Source organism: Ciconia boyciana, chromosome 5 (genome assembly GCF_034638445.1).
Source record: "Ciconia boyciana chromosome 5, ASM3463844v1, whole genome shotgun sequence".
NCBI lineage: Eukaryota > Metazoa > Chordata > Aves > Ciconiiformes > Ciconiidae > Ciconia > Ciconia boyciana.
Window position 1 is genome coordinate 562,965 of NC_132938.1, and position 20,912 is coordinate 583,876.

Genomic DNA, 20,912 nt, shown 5'->3' on the forward strand with positions numbered 1-20,912 from the left:
CCAGAGCAGCCTCACTGTGTCCCCCAAGACCCCCGGCAGGCCCCGGGGGTACCCCGGAGGGGACCCCGCTGCATCCCCCAAGACACCCTGGAGAGACCCCAGGCAGCACCGGGGATACGCTGGGGACACCCCACTGCATCCTCCCAGACACCCTGGAGAGACCCCCCCCACATCGCGAGGCGCCTCGGAGAGACCCCAGACGAGCTCTGGAGAGAAGCCAGCGGGACCCCTCTGCATCCCCCCGCCACCCCGGCGAGGCCTCAGGGCATCCCCCGCAGAGACCCCCCCTGGGCCCCTCACAAACCCCACCGAGACCCGGGCAGACCCTCCTGTGTGCCCAGCGTGAGCCCCATGGGCCCCTGCCTCCCCCGCGGTGCCACGGTGACCCCGTTTGGGTCCCCTGCACCCCCGGGGTCCCCCACACCGACCCCCTCAGACACCTCAGAGTGACCCCAAAGAGCCACTGAGCACCCCAAAAACTATCCGGGCCCCTTGAGATGCCCCACACGGGACCCCTGCACTCCAGAGACACCCCAGGGTGACCCCCTGTCCCTCAGCACACCCCAGAGGTCACCCCAAAATCACCCCCAGTGCCCCACATAAACCCAAGTGACCCTCTCTGGGGCACAGCCAGCGGGGCCTCAGCCCCCCACATCACTGTGCCCACAGCAGACCCATGGCGAAGGGGGCCTGTTCCCATCCCCCCCCCGTTGTGGCAGCGCTGCCAGGCAGGGTACGGGCAGGGTACAGGCAGGGTACGGGCAGAGTACAGGCAGGGTATGGGCAGGGTACGGTCAGGGTACAGGCAGGGTACGGGCAGGGTACAGGCAGGGTATGGGCAGAGTACAGGCAGGGTATGGGCAGGGTACAAGCAGGGTACGGTCAGGGTACAGGCAGGGTACAGGCAGAGCACAGGCAGGGTATGGGCAGGGTACGGGCAGGGAAGGGGGTGCCAGCCCTGCACAGCTGCCTCCAGTCCCGGCATCGCTGCTGGGCTGGGGGCCGGGGGGACAGCAGGCAGCACCCAAGGGGGCAGGGACCCCAGGGGCAGCGTGGAGACACCCATCCCAGCCCCTCCCGGGGTGTCCCCAGCACCCAGCAGGGTGGGCTGGGAGCCCCGGGGGGCTGCGCGTTGCCCGGGGGGGACCCCCGCCCACAGGGGAAGGCCCCAAAGGAGGCTGAGGAGTCAGGGCTTGGCTTTGCTGGGGAGCCAGCGCTGCCAGCCGGGGGGGAAGCGAGGGGGGGCCCGGGGGAGCAGAGGCCTCCAGCGGCCAAAGGGGCTGGGAATCCCAAACCACGACCGGCTCCGGCTCTCCCGTGCTGCTGGCCCCGCGGCGGGAGCGGGGGGATCGGCGACCGTGCCGGGGCTGCGGGCAGAGCGGCCAGGGTGGCACGCAGGGACCCCCACGCAGCCCCTCGCCACGGGCAGCGTCTCCCACCCGCTGCCCTCTGGCTCGCACGCCGTGTGGGGGGCTCGCAGCCTGTCCCCCCACGCAGCTCCACGTTGTCCCCTTTTCCCTCCGGCCACGCAGCCCATGGCTGCCGCAGCGCCTGCACGCGGGGGGCTCTGCAGACAGACCCCCACACCCCCCTCACCCCCCCCATGGGGCTCGGCACCAGGGGCCCAGCCCACCCAGAGCCTCCCGAGGGCTGGGGGGGGCCACGGTGGCTCCTGCAGAAACCGGAGGAGCCCAGCGGCCCACCCAGCCCAGCGTCCATCCGTCCATGCCCCCATCCCGCCCAGATACCCCAGGGATGGGCACCACCGCAGGGCCCCCCGCTCCTGCTGCAGGCAGAGCGGGGGGCAGTGGGGGACCTGGATCCCTGTCCCCGTCCCCCCCCCATCTCCCATTTCCAGGCAGCGCTGGGCTGAGCCTTGCCGGGGGACGCGGGTCCCTCCGCCGGGAGCGTCCCCGTGGGGACCCACGTTCCCTGGCGCGGCTCCGGTAATGGGCCCTAATGGAGGCGGCATGGGCAAGCGCGGGGCGGGGGCCGGCAGCGCCGTGGGGGCTGCCCCCACTCGTGACTGGGGGTGAGGGGGGATGCTCGGGGCCCCTTGCTCCGGCCACCCCATAGCAAAACCCCTGTGGGGCCGAGCAGTGGGGTGGGGGCTGCTGCACCCACTGCCCAGGGGCACCCGCAGGGACCCCCGCGGGCCCCCCCACCCGCTTGCTGCGGGCAGAGGAGCCCTGGGGAGGGGGCCAGGACCCCGGGGCAGCCGGGCTCCAGAGGGGTCTGGGGGCGGCGGGGGGAGGGGGGCTGGATGCGGGGGTCTCACCCCCCTCGCCTGCCCCCAGATGGGTTTTATGAACGGGCTTCTCCCTCCCCCCGGCTAATGGGCTGCGGGGCCCATGGGAGCCGCCGCCGTTCGGGTAAGTGCGGGGTGGGGCTGAGCTGGAAGAGGGGAGCCCATTTACCGCCTCCCCAGGGACCCCCCGCCCTGGGACCCCCCCTTCCACTGCGGGCAGCACCAGTGTTGCCGGGAGGGCTGGGTCCCCCCCTGCTGCGGGGAGATGGGGACCCCCGCACAGCCGGGATCCTGCCCCCCAGCCTCCCCTCCCGCGGGGCTGGGGCTGAGCGGGGGGAGGACGGGGACCCCGGGCGGGGCTGGGGCCCCGTCCCCGGTCTCGCTGGGGCTGGAGAGGGGTCCCCCGGCCCCGTCCTGGCACGGGCACAAGGATGGGCACAGGGGAAGGGGTTTGGCAGCAGAGCTGGGAAAGGCGACCCACGCCAAGCCCATGCCAGGCCCACGCCAAGCCCACGCCATCCTCTGCCAGACCCACACCATCCCTCACCAGATCCATGCCAAGCCCAGGACCCCCCCCCCACCCCCCGACCAGGACCACCCCGAAACGCCAAGCCGCCCGGCACGCGCCACCCGTGCCATCTAGTGGGGCAAGGCCAGAAGGCAGCCGGGCACCCACCGCGCACCCACCGGGTGCCCACCCTTCCCACGCCCACAGCAGAGCCCCTCTTCCTACCCCAGGGACGCGCCAGGCCCAGGGCACCGTCCCGGCACGGGGCGGGCGAGACGAGCAGCCCCGGCCCTCGGGCGCAGCCGCTTCAGCTCCGGCTTTATTGCAAAAAGAGTCCGTGGGGATGCGGGCGCTCGGGGACGCCGGTGCCACGCGGGGTCCCGGCCCCGCTCGCTGCTGGCATGGCCCCCGCAGAGGGACCCCGGCACCGGGGGCTGCAGCCCGCGGTGCTAGGACGGGGGGTGGCCGCTGTCAGAGTCCCCGCCGGCCCCCGCACCGAGCTGGGGGCCGGCGGGCGAGGGGGACGGACGCTGCGTGTCCCGGACACGGGGGCGAGGGTCCCCGTGGGGCGGCGGGACGGCACCCGCTTCTCGTTCCTGGGGGGCGGAGGCGTGGGGATGAGCAAGGTGGTGGGGGCCGAGGTCCCCAGCCCCACTGTCCTGGGAAGCCCCGCTGTCCCCCTGGTCGGGGACCACACCGTCCCCGCCGGGCAGCTCAGCCTCCTGGGCCCGAGCCGGGGCTGGGCTCGCGGCAGCTCCTCCATCCTCCGGCACCTCATCGCCGCCGGCCGGCGCTGGCCGAGCCACCCTCCCGCTGCCGGGATCCTCCTCGGCGGCCACCGGCGTGACCTGCTGGTGGCACATGGGGCACGTGTCCTGCACGTAGAGCCACTTGCGGAGGCAGGCGGCGTGGAAGAAGTGACTGCAGGGAGTGATGACGGCCACCTGCATGTCCTGCGGGCAGGGAGAGGACGTCACCCGCTGGGCAGGGGACCCCCGGGGCTGCCCAGAGCGGGGTCCCCCGGCGCGGCAGGGGCTCCGGCGAGGGGAGGGGGCTGACCTGGAAGCAGATGGCACAGACGTCGTTGTGGTCCCGCAGCTGCCCGCCCGTGGCCTGGGGCAGGGAGTTGATCTTCTTGGCAGCCTCGCGGCGCAGCAGAAAGCTCCTCCAGCCCGACTGAGCACGCAGCCAGACGTTGAAGTAGGAGTGGATGATGATGACGGAGGCACCCATCCAGCTCCACTCCCCGAAGAGGGACTCCCAGGTGCCGTAGCCCACCACGCAGACGGCCACCAGGAACTCCAGCACCCGGCTCACCGCGTTCACGCAGTAGATGATCTCGTCCATCCGCTCCAGCGGCGTGTCCTGGAGCAGCTCCACCATGAAGAGGGCGTAGATGAAGAGGGTGCCCATCACCTGGCGAGCGGCGGGACGGTGCCTTGTTGACGGCGGCCGGATGGCAGACCGCACGCCCCCACCCGGCGTCCCCCAGTCCGGGGCTGGGTGAGGGTGACCAGGGCAGGGTCGTGGGCGTGGGCCAGGCGGGGATGCCCACCCCAGGGTGCCCAGCGAGACCCCCGTCGGCGGGAGCGGGAGCTGCCGTACCTGCAGAGAGGTGAGCATGCAGCTGGAGACCAGGATCAGCAGCCAGAAATCCAGGTGGAAGAAGTGGGCGATCTTGTAGGCCATGAAGCAAGGGAAAACCAGCAAGAAGAGGCACATGCTGACGCCACGGAAATGCTTCCAGGGGCTCCTAGGGGAGGCACAGCTCAGCGGGGCCGTGCCCACCCCGGGAGCAGCACCCACCCCCCCCCGGACCCCGTGCTCCCTCCGCTGGCACCGATCATCCTGCTCAAAAACCGGCAGCGAGGACCCGAGGAGGGGGCAGCACACGTGGAGGGCACGGGACCCGGCCTGGCTCTTCCCCAACGCAGGGGGTGGGGGAGGACCCCCGCTGCGCCCCCCAGCACGCCACCCCCGGGGGCAAGGGCTGCTCCCGGGGGGCCGGATTCTGCTGCTCTTCCTTCCCCCCGGTACCTGTTGCGGGAGGCCCCCAAGGCCAGCACGATGGGATCAGCTATCTCGATCATGGACTGCAGCGTGGAGGTCACCACGATGAAGAGGATGATGCTGAGGAGGAAGGTCCGCTGGAGGATCTGCAGGTCGAGCAGCCCCGTCTGCAGCGCCAGCAGCAGCAGCGTCACGCCCTCCGTCACCCCCCTGCCAGGAGCGGGGCGTGAGGCCGGCAGCCGCGGGCACGCGCCACGTGGCACCGCCGTGTGCCGTGCCCCGGTCGCCCCTCAGGGACGAGCCCCGGGCCCCGGATCCCTCGTGACACCCCCGTCCCGCCCACCCTGTGCCGGGCTCCTGCCTGCAAACAGGGCTGGGAGGGGGCACGCCCGCCCGTGCCCCCCGCCGCGGGCTCACCTGTGCATGACGTTGCCATTCTGGAAGGCGCCGAAGCCCAGCAGGTAAAATTTGCAGAGGTTGAGGACGCCCAAGGCGAGGTAGGAGACGGTGAAGGTGAGGCCGACGAGGGAGTAGGGCGTGCTGCAGCACTCGGCCGCGCTGCAAGGGAGCCCGGGCTGAGCGGAGGGGCCGGCGGCACAAACCGGAGCCCCTGCCCTTCCTCCTCCTCCTCCCGCTGCCCCCAGCTCCGGCCTGCCCTGGTCCCTACCTGCTGAGGAGGAGGAAGAGGAGGCCCTGCTGGGCCAGGGGGCTGCCGGAGGAGGTGAGGAAGGAGGAGAGCCGGAGGGAGAAAAGCACCAGCCAGAAGACGAGGAAGAGGAGCGGGACGGCCAGCTGGCTCCAGAGGGACACCCCCAGCGCGACCAGCCGGTACACCTCCAGCGCCTGCGGGGACGGGGTGCTCAGCGGGGCTGCCCCCCATCCCACCCCACACGTGGGGGGCAGGGGGGGGGGGGGGGGCCCCGCCGTGCGAGGGGACGGCCCTGCAGCCACCCCTGCGTCAAGCCGGGCTCAGGATGGGAACCCCCATCCCACAGCCGCCCCCCGCCCCGCAGCCCCCACCCTGCAGAACCCCACCCTGCAGCCCCCCCGCCCCACAGCCCCCAAATCCTGCAGCCCCCGTCCTGCAGCCCCCAGCCCTGCAGAACCCCATCCCGCAGCCCCCAGCCCCACATCCTGTAGCCCCCCACCTTGCAGCCCCCTGCCCCACAGCCCCCCAAATCCCACAGCCCCCCACCCTACAGCCCCCAGCCCTGCAGCACCCCACCCTGCAGCCCCCCACCCTGCAGCCCGCCCGCCCCACAGCCCCCCAAATCCCACAGCCTCCCATCCTGCAGCCCCTCACCCTGCAGCCCCCCGCCCCGCAGCCCCCCCAATCCCGCAGCCCCCCGCCCCACTCACCTGCACGACCTCCCGGCAGGCGGCGGCGAGCAGCTGGAAGGGGACGAGGACGTGGGAGCCGAGGACGTAGAGCACCTCCAGCGCGGTGAGGACGGCGGCGAAGGTGTCGAGGCCGGGCAGGGCGCGGAGGGGGAGGCCGCAGAGGCGCGCCAGCACCGGCAGCAGCGGGGCAGCGAACAGCCACGGCCGCCTGCTCCTCATCAGGAGGGAGCAGAGGGTGCAGAGGCAGAGCTGGCCTGCGCAGGGGACGGGGACGCCTGGGCACGCGGGAGGACGGGGGACCCCCGCGCCCCCGCCACGGCTCCCCCGGCACAGCCACCCGGGCACCGGCCGCAGGAGAGGGGGCTCGGGGCTGGCATCGGGCGGGGGGGACCATCCCCCTGCTCGGGGCCGAGCGGTGCGGACGACCCGGCTCAGCCGTGCCGTCGTCACACAGCACACCGTGCCGTCGTCACCCAGCACGCCGTGCCGTCGTCACCCAGCACGCTGTGCCATCGTCACCCAGTATGCCATGCCATCGTCACCCAGCACGCTGTGCCGTCACCCAGCACACCGTGCCATCGTCACCCAGTATGCCATGCCATCATCACCCAGCACACCGTGCCATCACCCAGCACACCATGCCATCGTCACCCAGCACATCGTGCCATCGTCACCCAGTACACCGTGCCATCGTCACCCAGCACGCTGTGCCATCGTCACTCAGTACGCCGTGCCGTCACGCAGCACATCGTGCCATCGACACCCAGCACACCATGCCATCGTCACCCAGTACGCTGTGCCATCGTCACCCAGTATGCCATGCCATCATCACCCAGCACACTGTGCCGTCACCCAGCACACCATGCCATCGTCACCCAGCATGCCATGCCATTGTCACCCAGCACACCGTACCATCGTCACCCAGCACGTCGTGCCGTCACGCAGCACATCGTGCCATCGTCACCCCGCACGCTGTGCCATCGTCACCCAGCACGCCATGCCATCGTCACCCAGCACATCGTGCCATCGTCACCCAGTGCACCGTACCATCGTCAGCCAGCACGCTGTGCCATCGTCACCCAGCACGCCGTGCCATCGTCACCCAGCACGCCGTGCCATCGTCACCCAGTATGCCGTGCCGTCACGCAGCACATCATGCCATCATCACCCAGTACGCCATGCCATCATCACCCAGCACACCGTGCCGTCACCCAGCACATCGTGCCATCGTCACCCAGCACACCGTGCCATCGTCACCCAGTACACTGTGCCATCGTCACCCAGTACACCGTGCCGTCACCCAGTACGCCATGCCGTCACCCAGTACGCCATGCCGTCACCCAGCACGCCGTGCCATCGTCACCCAGTATGCCATGCCATCGTCACCCAGCACGTTGTGCCATCGTCACCCAGCACACCGTACCATCGTCACCCAGCATGCCGTGCCATCGTCACCCAGTACACTGTGCCATCGTCACCCAGTACGCCGTGCCGTCACCCAGCACGCCGTGCCATCGTCACCCAGCATGCCGTCCCACGGGTGACGGCTCCCACAGCCGGGTGAGCGCAGCAGACCCTCACCCTGCCCGGTGCCACCCCCCGTCCCCTGGCAAGGGACATCTCGGGGGGCTGGGACCCCCCCGGCTCACCTGCGAGGGTGGTGGCAAAGCGGCCGAGCGCCGCGGGGTCGCTGTACACGGCGCCGTGGAAGCCGTACTCCAGCTCGCGGTGGATGTAGTCCCTGCGGGGAGAGAGGCTCAGCCCCCCCGGCCCCTCGCCGCCCCCCGGCACGGCCCCCCCGGGCTCACCTGGCCGCCGCGTGCCCCGCGCCGAGCAGCAGCGCAGTGAGGAGGTGGAGGTAGAGCTTCACCAGGGACCGCACCGGCAGCATCAGCAGCACCACGCACAGCACGTGGCCTGTGGCGGGGGGGGACGGGGGGGTGAGATGGCCCCACCGAGCCCCCCCCCCCCACCCAGCCAGGCAGCCCCCGCCGGTGACACCGCCGTCGCCGCGCACGGCGCCGGGGTGCCAGGGCCACGTCCTGGCCCCGGGGCCCGCAGCTGCCCCCCCTGCCAGGGGACAGGCGGAGCTGAGGGCACGACGCCGGGGACGCAGCGCCCGCCGGCCCTGGGGACAGCCCCGCAGCGAGCGGGTGACAGCAGGGGCTGGGGAGGCAAGAGCCCAAACGCGGCCAGCCCTTGGGGTGTCCCCACTGCGTCCCCAAACATGGCCACCCCTTGGAGCGCAGCCTCATGTCCCCCAGCCTGGCCAGGGCCTGGGTGTCCCCTCGCGTCCCCAACCTGTCCATCCCTTGAGGTGTCCCCTCGTGTCCCCAGCCTGTCCATCCCTGGTGTGTCCCCAACCTGGCCATCCTTTGAGGTGTCCCCTTGTGTCCCCAACCTGTCCATCCCTGGGGTGTCACCTCAAGTCCCCAACCTGGCCACCCCTGGGGTGTCCCCTTGTGTCCCCAACCTGTCCGTCCCTGGGGTGTCACCTCAAGTCCCCAACCTGGCCACCCCTGGGGTGTCCCCTTGTGTCCCCAACCTGTCCGTCCCTGGGGTGTCACCTCAAGTCCCCAACCTGGCCACCCCTGGGGTGTCCCCAACCTGTCCGTCCCTGGGGTGTCACCTCAAGTCCCCAGCCTGGCCACCCCTGGGGTGTCCCCTTGTGTCCCCAACCTGTCCAGCCCCTGCATGTCCCCAGCCTGGCCATCCCTGGGGTTTCCCCTCGCGTCCCCAGCCTGGCCACCGCGGGTCCCCCCAGCCTGGCCACCGCGGGTCCCCCAGCCCGCTGCCCCCCGTCCCGCCGCAGCCCTCACCCAGGCAGTAGCCGCCCCAGAGGGCGGGGGGCCGGAGGAGGGGGGGGTCCCCGCGGCGGGGCCGCAGCAGCTCGGCCAGGGCCGCCGCGTCCCAGCGGTACAGCAGGTCCAGCAGCGCCAGCCCCGGCACCCGCAGAGCCACGTTGGCCACCGCCTCCAGCCGCGCCATGGCCCGCGGGGCCGGGGGTCCCCGCGTCCCGCAGCCCCGCCCGGGGCCACCGGGGGGACCCCCCGGCGCTGCCCCCGCCGCCTCCCCCGGCCCGGCAGGGGGCGCCCGCCCCGCGCCCAGCAGGGGCCTGTCTGCCCGGCTGCCCCTCGCCGGGGCCCGGCCGCCTCCCGCCGGGGCGGGCCCCGCTCCCGCTCCCGCTCCCGCTCCCGCCGCCGCCGCCGTTCCGGTCCCTCCGCCACTTTCGCTTTCTCCCGCCCCGCCCCTACGCCCAGCGTGTAGCGGAGCGGCCTTGCGCCAGGGCGCCGCGCTGACGCCTCGACCGCCATCTTAGAAGAGGGCGCACTCGCTTTCCTCCCCTATGTGTTCCGCCATCTTGGATGAGGGCAGTGCGTGGGCGGCGGGGAGTACACGGCCATCTTGGAGAGGGGCGCGGCCCTCTGCGGTGACGTCGCTCTCGCCGCCCCGCCCAGCCCCGCGTCAGCCATCTTGGGTGCGGGCAGACGGTGAGGGCATGCTCCGGCCGCCATTTTGATAGGGGAATGGGGGGGGGGGCGGGGGCGGCAGGCGCCGCCGGGGGCTGGGGTCCCTGGGGAAGAGGGGGTCCCCTGCTCCCAGGGGGTCATCTGGGGGCCTCAAGGATCGTGTGGGGCCCTCAGGGGTCGCCTGAGGTCCCTTGGGATCAGGTGGGGTCCTCTGGGGTCACCTGGGGCCCTCTGGGGTGAGGGGGTCCTCTGGGGCCGGCTGAGGTAATCCGGGCTCAAGCGGGGTCCTCTGGGATCGGGGAGGTCACCTGGGGCTGGGGGACCCCTGGGGATATCTGGGGTCCTGGGGGTCAGCTGGGGCTGGGGGACCCCTGGGAGTGTCTGGGGTCCTCATCTGGGGTTGGGGGACCCCTGGGAATATGTGGGGTCCTGGGGGTCAGCTGGGGGGGACCCCTGGGAATATGTGGGGTCCTGGGGGTCAGCTGGGGGGGGACCCCTGGGAATATGTGGGGTCCTGGGGGTCAGCTGGGGGGACCCCTGGGAATATGTGGGGTCCTGGGGGTCAGCTGGGGGGACGACCCCTGGGAATATGTGGGGTCAGCTGGGGTGGGGGGACCCCTGGGAATATGTGGGGTCCTGGGGGTCAGCTGGGTGGGGGGACCCCTGGCAATATGTGGGGTCAGCTGGGGTGGGGGGACCCCTGGGAATATGTGGGGTCCTGGGGGTCAGCTGGGGGGGGACACCCTGGGAATATGTGGGGTCAGCTGGGGTGGGGGGACCCCTGGGAATATATGGGGTCCTGGGGGTCACCTGGGGGGGGGGACGGACCCCCCAGCACCAGCTGGGGTCAGTGGGCCCCTCGGGGACGGGGTCCCTGTGAGCCCCTGCCCCGTCCCTGCTCTCCTCCCCCAGGGTCTCGGGAGCAGTCGCCGCTGGGGGGGACGAACCAGGGGGTCCCCACGGCTGGGGGGTGGTGGAGGGGCGGGGGTCGCTGTGGGCGCTTCGAAAGCTCGGGGGGCTGATTTTTAATCATAAATTGAGAAAGCAAAGCGGGAGCTCAAAGCGCACGGGGGTCCCGGCGCGGCCACCACCGCCACCGCCGTGGCACGGGGACATGCCAGGCGCGTGCCGGGCCCGTCGTGCCATCGTCCTCTCCCGGCTGCCCCTCTGTCATGACGCTGCGGGGGTCTGTCGCCCTGGGGGGCCGCTCAGCCCCTCGCTTCGGGACAGGGACAGGGACAGGGACAGGGACAGTCGAAGCTCGAGCAGAGCTGAGCGTCCCAAAGCGCGAGGCCGTGTGTCCCCGGGGGGGGGAGATGCCTTTCGAGCCCCGCAGCCCCAGCCTGCGGCCCGTCCCCCCCAAATGCTTTTATCAGCGCGTTTCCCACGGGTGAAGCCGATTTCCCCCCCCGCTGTACCGGGACGCAGGGCTGCAGGCGCAGCCCACGCTGCCGGAGGGGTCGCGTGTGTCCCCCCACGGGGCTCTCCTCCTCCCAGTTCAGCGCGAGGTGGTTTGAGGTGGAACGCCCAGTTTGGCCCAGTTTGGTCCTTTCCCGCTGGGTCTTTTCTAGCTTGAATTTTGCCGGTAGAGACGGCGGCTGGGCACCCCCCATTTTGGGTTCGTCTCTTCCCCCCTCTCTTTTCTCCTTGCAGAAAAGGACAGGACTGGGACAGAGCTTCCCAGCAGCAGGACCCCGAGCCCCGCTCCCCGCTGCGATCCCACCCCAAACCTCTCCGGTTTCTCCCAGGTTTCGCTTTACCCCAGCCCGGGGCGAGGGCAGGCGTGCGGCGCGGGCTCCTGCGTGCACCGTGTGTCCCAGGGGACCTGAGCAAGAAGTCAGAGCTCGGAGTTAATAAATCAGCTAAGGTAATATTTGCACGGCCGTTTCCTAAATTACTTCTTCCCCTGCACGTGCGTCTGCACGGCTCCTCGGGGACAGGCGTCGGGGCCCGCTTGTCTCTGGGAATTGCCTGTCACCCGCGCGGTGACATCCCGAGCGGTGCTAATTGCTCGTTTAATGGAGCTGGCGGCTCTGGAGGAGGGGGACGTCTCCCGTCTCCCCTGGTTTGACTTGGGGTTGAGTTTGCTGAGGAGGCCGGTCCCGCAGACGGTGCTCGGGGCTCGGACGCTGCGCTCGGCCGGCATTGCGGGGGCCGAGGCTCCCAGTCCTGCCGAAAAAGAGGGCGCAGACGCCCCAGAACTGGGCACTGGGCTGGGGACGCGACTGGGCCGGGCTCTCGGCTCCCTGTCCCTGTGTCCCTGGCGGCACCCCCGGCTGGGGGGCGAGGGGAGGGGGCTGGGTGCAGCCCCATGGTCCTGCCATGGCCCCGGGGGGCGGGGGGGGTTGCGGAGGGACCCCCGAGAGCCCCCGCGGCTCTCCCTGGGCCGGTCTCCGTGGGGGTCCCAGCCATCCTGCCGGGGTGCTGGGGGACAGGGGACGGCCCCGCTCTGCCCCGTCCCCGCTCGGGTGGCACAGGGGACAAGGACCAGTCCCCCCCCAGCCACGGACATCTGCTCGGCATCCAGCCCCCACCCGGTCCCTCTGCCCTGCCGCTGCCTGCGGAGGGTCCCTGGGCTCTCCGCGTCCTCGGCGCGGGACTCGCCCGGTGCATTGCCGGTGCATTGCCGGGCAAGACCCCGGGAGAGGATCCGGCCAAATCCCTCGCTGGAGAGAGGCCAGAGTGAGAGGGGGCTGGCAGCTGGCACGGCGCTGGCTGCAAAGCCCCGGTGCCAACGGCGGGGATCCCCCCCAAAAGCCCCAGGCCCGTTGCCGTCGGCGTGGCCGGCAGCACTCGCTACCAAGACGCCGAGAGGAGAGGCTGGTGCCAAATTCCCGAGCGCGGTTACTGCCCGTGCACCTGGGAGCGCTTAAACGCGCGAGCAGGAGGAGCATCTTTGCGCCTCCGTCACTGAGCGCCGGCAACCGAAACAGCCGGCATGGCCTGCAAAGCCCGGATCGGTGTGAGGTCACGGCTGAGGACGGTGCCCGGCTGAGCCGCGGGCTTTGCCGGGCACCGCTGCCCATGGCCAGTCAGGGGATGTGATGAGCCAGGCTGGGGACACCCTGCTGCCGTGCTGTGACCTCCCCGAAGGGGACACGCACGGGGACAGCAGCATCACCGCCGCCAGGCCCCGGGCTGTCCCCCGCCCTCGGCACCCGTGACCCCCATGGGGTGGGGAGAAAGGTCCCAGAAAGGGTGGGCAGAGAGATTGATCGGGAACCCCCCTGGGGACCAGAGCGGTGGGTGACAGAGGGGACAACAAGAGCTGCCCTCAGTCCCTGTCACTGCTGTACACTCCCTCGGTGATCCCCGGACGCTGGGTCCGTGCCTCAGTTTCCCCATGGGGCAGCAGGGATAGCACAGCGCGGGCCGGTGCTCGGTGCCGGGGCTCCGGGGAGGAGCGGGGCTGGCGGCACCCACGGAGGGACCGTCCTGCTCGTAGCACCCGCGGGCACCGGCGGGGATCGTTCCTGGCCCGGTACCAAGCGTCCCCGGGTGCCGCCGTGTGTCACCTGGGTCCCCCATGCCGTGTCCGGGTCCGACCCCTGGGATCGGGGCTGCGCCTCGGGCCCGGGCTCAGCAGCTGCTCTCGCCTTCCCGGTGCCCGCCGGGGGCGCGGGCGCTGCCGGGGCTTTCCCCGGGGAATGGGCGGCTGCGGCTCGGCGTCGCAGAGACTGAGGGCACGGCGGCGCGCTCCCGCACGGCCCGGCGGGATGCAGGTGGTCCGGTGGGCACAGGGACGGACCGACGGGCACAGGGACGGGCCGATGGGCACAGGGACGGACCAGTGGGCACAGGGATGGGCTGACAGGCGCAGGGATGGACCAGTGGGCACAGGGATGGACCAGTGGGCACATGGATGGGCCGATGGGCACAGGGATGGACCAGTGGTCACGGGGATGGACCAGTGGGCACATGGATGGGCCGATGGGCACAGGGATGGACCAGTGGTCACGGGGATGGACCAGTGGGCACATGGATGGGCCGATGGGCACAGGGATGGACCAGTGGTCACGGGGATGGACCAGTGGGCACATGGATGGGCCGATGGGCACAGGGATGGACCAGTGGTCACGGGGATGGACCAGTGGGCACATGGATGGGCCGATGGGCACAGGGATGGACCAGTGGTCACGGGGATGGACCAGTGGGCACATGGATGGGCCGATGGGCACAGGGATGGGCTGACGGGCACAGGGATGGACCAGTGGGCACACAGATGGGCCGATGGGCACAGGGACAGACTGACGGGCACTCCGAGTGCTGTGGCTTTAGGTGGCCCCATCCTGGGCTCCGTGCGTCCCCCGGTCCCGGTCCCGCTCCCCGCTGCCGTGCTCCCCGGCCGCTCCACCCCGGTCCCCATCCCGGGTGCCTGGTCGCTGCCTCCCGGCCGCTCCCTGGTGCCCTCGCTCGGTGTCCCTGGACCACTGCCACCCCCTTCCCGTCCCCCTGCCGGACAGCGGCCGGGACCCCCCGCTCCGGGAGCCCCACACCGTTGCAGTGCCCGGTGCCCCCAGGGCAACCCGCCTCCCGGGACCCCCGTAATCCAAACCCCCACACCTCAGGACCCCCAACCATGGGACCCCACGTCCTGGGATCCCCCTCACCTGGAACCCCACGCCCCAGGACCCCGGCACCACCCAACCCCCCGGTGCCCCCAGGGGACCCCACGTCTTGGCACCGCTGCACCCCAGGGTCTCCCCCTCCCCACAGCCAGGCCACCCACCCCACAGGGCCCCCCAGTGCCCCCGGGGGACCCCACGGCCGGGGTCCAGCTGCAGTGGGCTGGAAGGGGGGGGACGTGTCCTGCTCTCGAGGCGTCTCCTCGGTGCCTGCGGTCGGCGTGCGGACGGGACCCCCTGCGCCGAGCCGGGGTGCCGGGGGGCTCACGGCGGGGCGGCCGGCCGGGAAGCTGCCGGGGGGGCGAAGGGGGAGGGAGCAGCCCCGTCCCTGCTCAGGGCAGCCCGAAATCCCCTCCCCAGCCCCAAACCAGCCCCACCTGACAGCAACCGGCTGCGTCGGCCCCGACCCCCACCCTCCCCAGGTCTGCACCCAAGCCAGGTCGGAGCACCCACCCGCTCCGGCACCCACCCCACGCCACGCGTCCCTCCCGCCCGCCCCGCAGCTGCCTGCACCGGAGGGACGGGGTCAGGGACCCCCCTCTGTGCCCAAATGTCCCCCTCGCCCCGCCGCGTCCTCAGAGCCCCCCTCCTGCAGGCCAGCCTGCCCAGCGCTTCGGTCCCCGGCGCGCTGGGGTGACGCTGCCAGGGGACGCGGGGGACCCGGGGCCACCCCCGCGCCGTGGCACCCCGCAGCGGGGTGCGGGGTCCCCTGGGCGGGTGGGTGCTGCCGTGGCTTTGGCCTCGGCTGTGGGGTGAGACCCGCCCGAGGCCAGGATGGGTTGGGGGAGATGGCACGAGGGTGGATTGGATTCGATCAGAACGGGAAAGACGGCCAGCAGGAGGGAGGGATGGACAGACGGACGGGTGGAGGGATGTGTGGAGGGAGGGAGGGATGGAGGGAGGGAGGGAGGGAGGGAGGGAGAGATGGAGGGAGGGAGAGATGGAAGGAGGGATGGAGGGAGGGAGGGAGGGATGGAAGGAGGGAGGGATGGAGGGAGGGATGGAGGGATGGAGGGAGGGAGGGATGTGTGGAGGGATGTGTGGAGGGATGGAGGGATGGATGCAGGGATGGAGGGATGGAGGGAGGGAGGGATGGAGGGATGGAGGGATGGAAGGAGGGATGGATGGAAGGAGGGATGGAGGGAGGGAGGAATGGAGGGATGGAAGGAGGGATGGATGCAGGGAGGGAGGGAGGGAGGGAGGGATGTGTGGAGGGATGGAGGGATGGAAGGAGGGATGGATGCAGGGATGGAGGGATGGAGGGAGGGAGGGATGGAGGGAGAGATGGAAGGAGGAATGGAGGGATGGAGGGAGGGAGGGAGGGAGGGATGGCTGAGCGCAGGGGTGCTGTGGGGCGCGGGTGATCTTCCCGTTGGCGCCCCAGGACCAGGTTTGCTCCCCCGGCCCCTCGTCAGAAGGCAGCTGAGCCGATTTGGACTGGCTGGGACAGAGGGGGGTGCCGGCAGGGGGGGTGCAGGGCAGGTTGGGGCAAACCCCGCAGGCAGAGCGAGGCTCGGGGCGATGGGTGGCCCCGGAGCATCCTCTTGCCTGGCAGCTCTGCTGTTTGGGGCCGGCACGCAGGCACCATCCCGTTTTGAAGGAATTTTTCACTATTTGGCCTTATTTCTTCTCTGTTTCGTGCCCTGGATTGGGTCTGTAGCCTGCAGCCTGGGCTCCTGCCTGCTGCTGCAAAGCTGGCCTCGAACACTTTGGGGTTTTCTGCTCCCCGACGGACAGACGGACACTGGGAAAAGCCCTGGGGATCTCCCGCTGACGGGAGCCGTCCGTGGCCGTAACTCCCGCGGCTCCCGGCAGAGCCGGGGTGTTCGGTGGGGATGCGCGCGGAGGTGCTCGTGCCGGCCTCATCCTCCTGACCGCGCAATGCCGAGACTCTGCCAGGGACCTCGGAGGGAGAGGCTGCCCTCGTTACCCCTCGGTTACCCCTCGGTTACCTCTTGGATATCCCTCGGTTATCCCTCGGTTTTCCCTCGGTTATCTCTCGGTTATCTCTTGGTTATCCCTCGGTTATCTCTGTTATCCCTTGGTTATCCCTCGGTTATCTCTCGGTTATCCCTCAGTTATCTCTCAGTTATCCCTCGGTTATCCCTCGGTTATCTCTCGGTTTTCCCTCGGTTATCTCTCGGTTATCTCTCAGTTATCTCTTGGTTATCCCTCGGTTATCTCTCTGTTATCCCTCGGTTATCCCTCGGTTATCTCTCTGTTATCCCTCGGTTATCCCTCGGTTATCTCTCGGTTATCTCTCAGTTATCTCTCAGTTATCCCTCGGTTATCCCTTGGTTATCTCTCGGTTTTCCCTCGGTTATCCCTTGGTTATCTCTCGGTTATCTCTCGGTTTTCCCTCAGTTATCCCTCGGTTATCTCTCAGTTATCTCTCAGTTATCTCTCAGTTATCCCTCGGTTATCCCTCGGTTATCTCTCGGTTATCTCTCCGTTTTCCCTCGGTTATCCCTCAGTTATCCCTCAGTTATCTCTTGGTTATCTCTCGGTTATCTCTCAGTTATCCCTCGGTTATCCCTCAGTTATCTCTCGGTTATCTCTCAGTTTTCCCTCGGTTATCCCTTGGTTATCCCTTGGTTATCTCTTGGATATCCCTCGGTTATCTCTCAGTTATCTCTCGGTTATCCCTTGGTTATCTCTCGGTTATCCCTCGGTTTTCCCTCGGTTTTCTCTCGGTTATCCCTCGGTTATCCCTCGGTTATCCCTGCTGCTGTCACCGATGGATGAGGGATGGGGACATGGGGCCAGCTGCTCCCCAGCAGGGACCGTCCCTCCCCTGCCCGCTCCCTGATGTTATCATGTAACGTCATGATATGGTGATGGTATCACGATAACGTCTCCTGATGTTATCGCGAGACCTCTCTCCATTATTGTTCAACGGTCTTGGGAGTCTGGAGAGGTCCCGGTCGGCTGGAAGCTGGCAAACGTTGTCCCCATCTTCAGGAAGGGTTTGAAGGAAGACCCTGGTCACGACAGCCCTGTCAGTCTCACTCCAGTAAAATGATGGAGAAGGTTATTCTGGGAGCGACTGGAAACCACTCGAGAGACCACGCAGTCATTGGTCCCAGCCAGCACGGGTTCACCAGGGAAAGTCCTGCTTAACCGACTTCATGTCCTCTTATGACACCCATCGACTTGACCGAGGGAAGCCAGTAGATGCGGGGGCTGGTTTTTTTTTTTTATTTTAGCAAAGCTTTCGATCTGTCTCTCACAGCGTCCTTCTGGACAGACCGACCAGCACACCACTAGACAAGTCCATCGCACGTTGGGTGAGCAATCAGCTGGCGGGTCGGGATCAAGGAGTTACAGTAAATGGGGTGACATCAGGCTGGTGGCCGGTCACAGTGGGGTTCCCCAGGGCTCGATTTTAGGGCCAGTGCTCTTTAATGTTTTTATAAATGATCCGGATGCAGGAGCCGAATGTATTTTAAGTAAGTTTGCTGATGATACGAAACTAGGAGGAGCTGTGGACTCCCTCGAGGGTAGAGAGGCCTTACGGAGAGATCTGGCCAGACCAGAGAGCTGGGCAATCACCGACCGTATGGCGTTTATCAAGAGCAAGTGCCGGATTCTGCACCTGGGACGGAGTAATCCTGGGTCTACGTCCAAACCGGGGGAGGAGAGGCCGGAGAGCAGCCCCAGGGAACGCGATCGGGGGGTTGGGGTGGATGGCAAGTTGAGCATGAGTCAACGGTGTGCCCTGGTAGCCAAAGGGCCAAGTGTGTCCCGGGGTGCATCGAGCCCAGCGTAGCGAGCCGGTCGAGGGGGGTGATGGTCCCACTCCACGCCGCACTGGTGCGGCCCCACCTCAAGCCCTGGGTGCATCTTTGGGGGCCTCAATAGAAGGACATCAAACTATTAGAATTGAACAGGCTCCCCAGGGCAGCGGTCACGACACCGAGCCTGGCAGAGTTCGAGGAGCATCTGGATGATGCTCGTAGTCATACGGTTTAGTTTTAGGTTGTCAACGAATTACAGAATATTCGGAGTTGGAAGGGACGCATCAGGATCACCGAGTCCAACTCCTGCTCCTCACCCTGCTCCTGGCCGTGCGATGGGCTCGATGATCCTGATGGGTCCCTTCAACTCGAGACACTCCATCACTCTATGATTCACCGTTTGTGCAACCCGCAGACAAGCTGGCTTCCTTCCTCCTCCCCGGCCGTTTCATCTTCCTGCAGCCACTTCTCCAGCATCATCTTGGTGACGGCTGTCAGGGAACACCAGCCCTGACTCACCCCGTTTCACAACGCCTCAAACGCCGGCCGCATCCTCTCACCCCCAAGGTCCCGGCAGCTCCGAAGGGGTGAGCACCTCCATCCGACGCCGCTCACGGATTTGGTGGTGCTGTATCCCTGAAAAACTTTATAAAAATTCAGGTGGGAAACAGAAGACTCAAGGCATTACAGTGCATACCCACGTCACGTAGGAATGATGGAGTTGAGTTGACAGAAAAGCAAAGTGCAGCCCAATAAATTAAATGTTATTATTACACCCAAATGTAGAATCATAGAGTCACAGAATATCTGGAGTTGGAAGGGACCCATCAGGATCATGGAGTCCAACTCCCTAAAGCTAAAGCACTGCCTAACACTGAACCGCACGACTAAGAGCGGCGTCCAGATGCTCCTTGAACATTGAGGGGCTTGGTGCCGTGACCGCTGCCCTGGGGAGCCTGTTCCAGGGACCGACCACCCGCCCGGTGAAGAACCTTTTCCTAATGTCCAGTCTAAGCAGAGAACCTTTATGGACTGGAAGCCCAACCGAGAAAGGCAGAGTAGAGCTACAGCACAGGTGAGCAGAGAAGGATGCTGATGGTGTCTACAGAACGTCAAGGAGAGCCGGAGAGGCTGCGGGTCTCATCCAGGGCAGAAAATACAACCGCAGTAACAGGACAATTCAGTTAATCCCCCCGAGACTCGCAAACGTGAAACCAGGTTTGATGCAGAAATGACGCTCGAGGTCCCACGCAGGATCTCTCCCCGCGCCGTCTCCTCAGCCAAGGACGCGGCTGTCCACGCATCCTGCTCCGCCGTTCCTGGCCAACGAGCCTCGGCGCGAGCAGGAGGAAACCAGGCATTGCTGGGGATGGGGGTCCGGGCTCTGCGGAGCCCCACAACCACGCTCAGCCCCGCTGCTCCTGCCCGCTCTGGGGCCGGCCGTGTAGACGTGACTGGAGATAACCACCAAAACCCAGCTCTGCTGCGGGGCCCACCACGCAGCCCAACCCAGAAGTCTTCTGAACACAAAAGCCACACAGAAAAGTCCGTGACACTGACACTTAACTAAAGAGAAGGGCGCTTGACTGGGAAAACGTGTTAAAAGAAAATTAAATGGAGCAGCTAAAAGGGCGAGGGCTTGCAGGAGAGGTGGAGAACTTGGAGACGTGCCCCTTGGAGAAGACCCTCGGCGGCGGACCCTCGCCGCCCCGGTGCACCCGGCGCTGCCTCCGATTCAGTGCCGGCAGCCGGCTCTGAGCCGACTGGCAACTCAGCCGGCGCTCGGGGTGCCAGGGATGGGGACGGCACCGGCACCGGCACCGCAGCTGGTGGCGGCCGAGCCGGGGGGGTCCGTGCCCTGGGGAGGGAGAAGGGGAAGAGCAGGGGAGGAGGAGGAGGGAGGTCTGCCCACCACGGGGCCACCAGCACAGTGCCAGGGGCCGGACCCGTGCCCGAGGGGCGCAGGGGGGGCTGAGCGGAAACACGGCCCTGGGCTTTTTGGCAATTCCTCCATTTGCCAGAAAAAAAGCCATTTCAACACATTTGAAACTATTTCCAGCATCTGCATCAAACACGATGGTGGTTTGTGCTGGAAAAAAAACCCCAAAAAACAGAAATCCGAAAGTCCTGAAATACCACATCCTGGTGTTTCCGGAGCAGAGCACGGGCAGCTGGGGGCCGGGGGAGGGTGCAGCGCCGGCACCGGCGAGGTCTGTGCCATGGGTGGTGGTGCCGGGTGTCCCGCCGCAGCACCGGGGTCGGTGCTGGGAGGAGCCGGGTGGCCCCGAGCAGCCCCCGCGGTGGCGGTGGGGGTGAGCCTCTCCCTGGGCACAGACCCCCTTTTGGGGTTCACCGCCGGCGGGGATCTCCAGCCCGTACGGTGCCACCGGGAGGTGCCCGTCGCAGCCCCCAGCATGGTCTGGGCACACGCGGCTTCCCCTGGTGCCGGACGGCAGCTCCCCGCTCCTGACCCGGCACGGATCCTGCTGGGGTAACGCACCCTGGCCTGGGCATCCGTCCCCATGCCCTCTGTGTGGCTCGCCAGCCGGGCAGGGCGCTGCCGATGTAATAGTGATGATAAAAATAAAAATATAAAAATAAAAAAAATAATAATAATAATAGCAACAACCACAGCCCTTCTCCTCGTCGGTAACTGCGCTGCCAGCCCCGTCTGAAGGCTGCCGGAGGGCGAGGGCTGGGAGCCCCCCAGCGCCCGGCACGCCGGGGTGGGTGCACCCCCCGCCCCGCCAGCACCCACCGGGAGCGGGGAGCCGGTTCCCTCCCGGGATTCGCAGGCTCCCCCCAAGTTTCTGTGTCCGAGGGTGGGAAACACAAATTGCAATCGAGACGCGTTTGGGGACGGAAGCACGGGGGCCGGGGCTGGCCATAGGGTGGGGGTCAGGGAGCCCCTGGGCCAGGGCTGGGACGTGGCCCTGTGCCCCGCACGGGGGGTTGTCCCCAGATGATGCCAAC

At 68.2% G+C, this 20,912-nt stretch overlaps 1 protein-coding gene and 1 long non-coding RNA gene across 6 annotated transcripts; one reads left to right on the forward strand and one right to left on the reverse strand.

The window, feature by feature from the left end:
* Window positions 1–3,048: 3,048 nt before the first annotated feature.
* LOC140651848 (RING finger protein 145-like) lies at window positions 3,049–9,095 on the reverse strand. Of its 3 annotated transcripts, XM_072861879.1 has the most exons (11): window positions 8,927–9,095; window positions 7,916–8,024; window positions 7,757–7,848; window positions 6,126–6,361; window positions 5,434–5,609; window positions 5,184–5,324; window positions 4,794–4,976; window positions 4,362–4,509; window positions 4,074–4,172; window positions 3,816–3,932; window positions 3,049–3,709 (listed from the first exon to the last, which is right to left on the reverse strand). In XM_072861879.1, exons 1-11 carry the CDS (start codon window positions 9,093–9,095, stop codon window positions 3,206–3,208), a joined length of 1,974 nt encoding a protein of 657 aa, XP_072717980.1. In that variant the 3' UTR covers window positions 3,049–3,205. The 3 variants fall into 3 exon arrangements, with proteins under 3 accessions (XP_072717980.1, XP_072717979.1, XP_072717978.1); XM_072861878.1 differs by having other exon boundaries at window positions 3,816–4,172; window positions 4,794–4,886; XM_072861877.1 differs by having other exon boundaries at window positions 3,816–4,172.
* Window positions 9,096–9,200: 105 nt separating this feature from the next.
* LOC140651850 (uncharacterized) lies at window positions 9,201–19,779 on the forward strand. 3 transcript variants are annotated; one of them, XR_012042555.1, is made up of 4 exons: window positions 9,201–9,598; window positions 11,326–11,444; window positions 17,435–17,489; window positions 18,355–19,779. It is a non-coding gene; the product is annotated as an uncharacterized lncRNA (long non-coding RNA). The 3 variants fall into 3 exon arrangements; XR_012042557.1 differs by having other exon boundaries at window positions 18,175–18,356; XR_012042556.1 differs by having other exon boundaries at window positions 18,199–18,356.
* The last annotated feature ends 1,133 nt before the right edge of the window (window positions 19,780–20,912 follow it).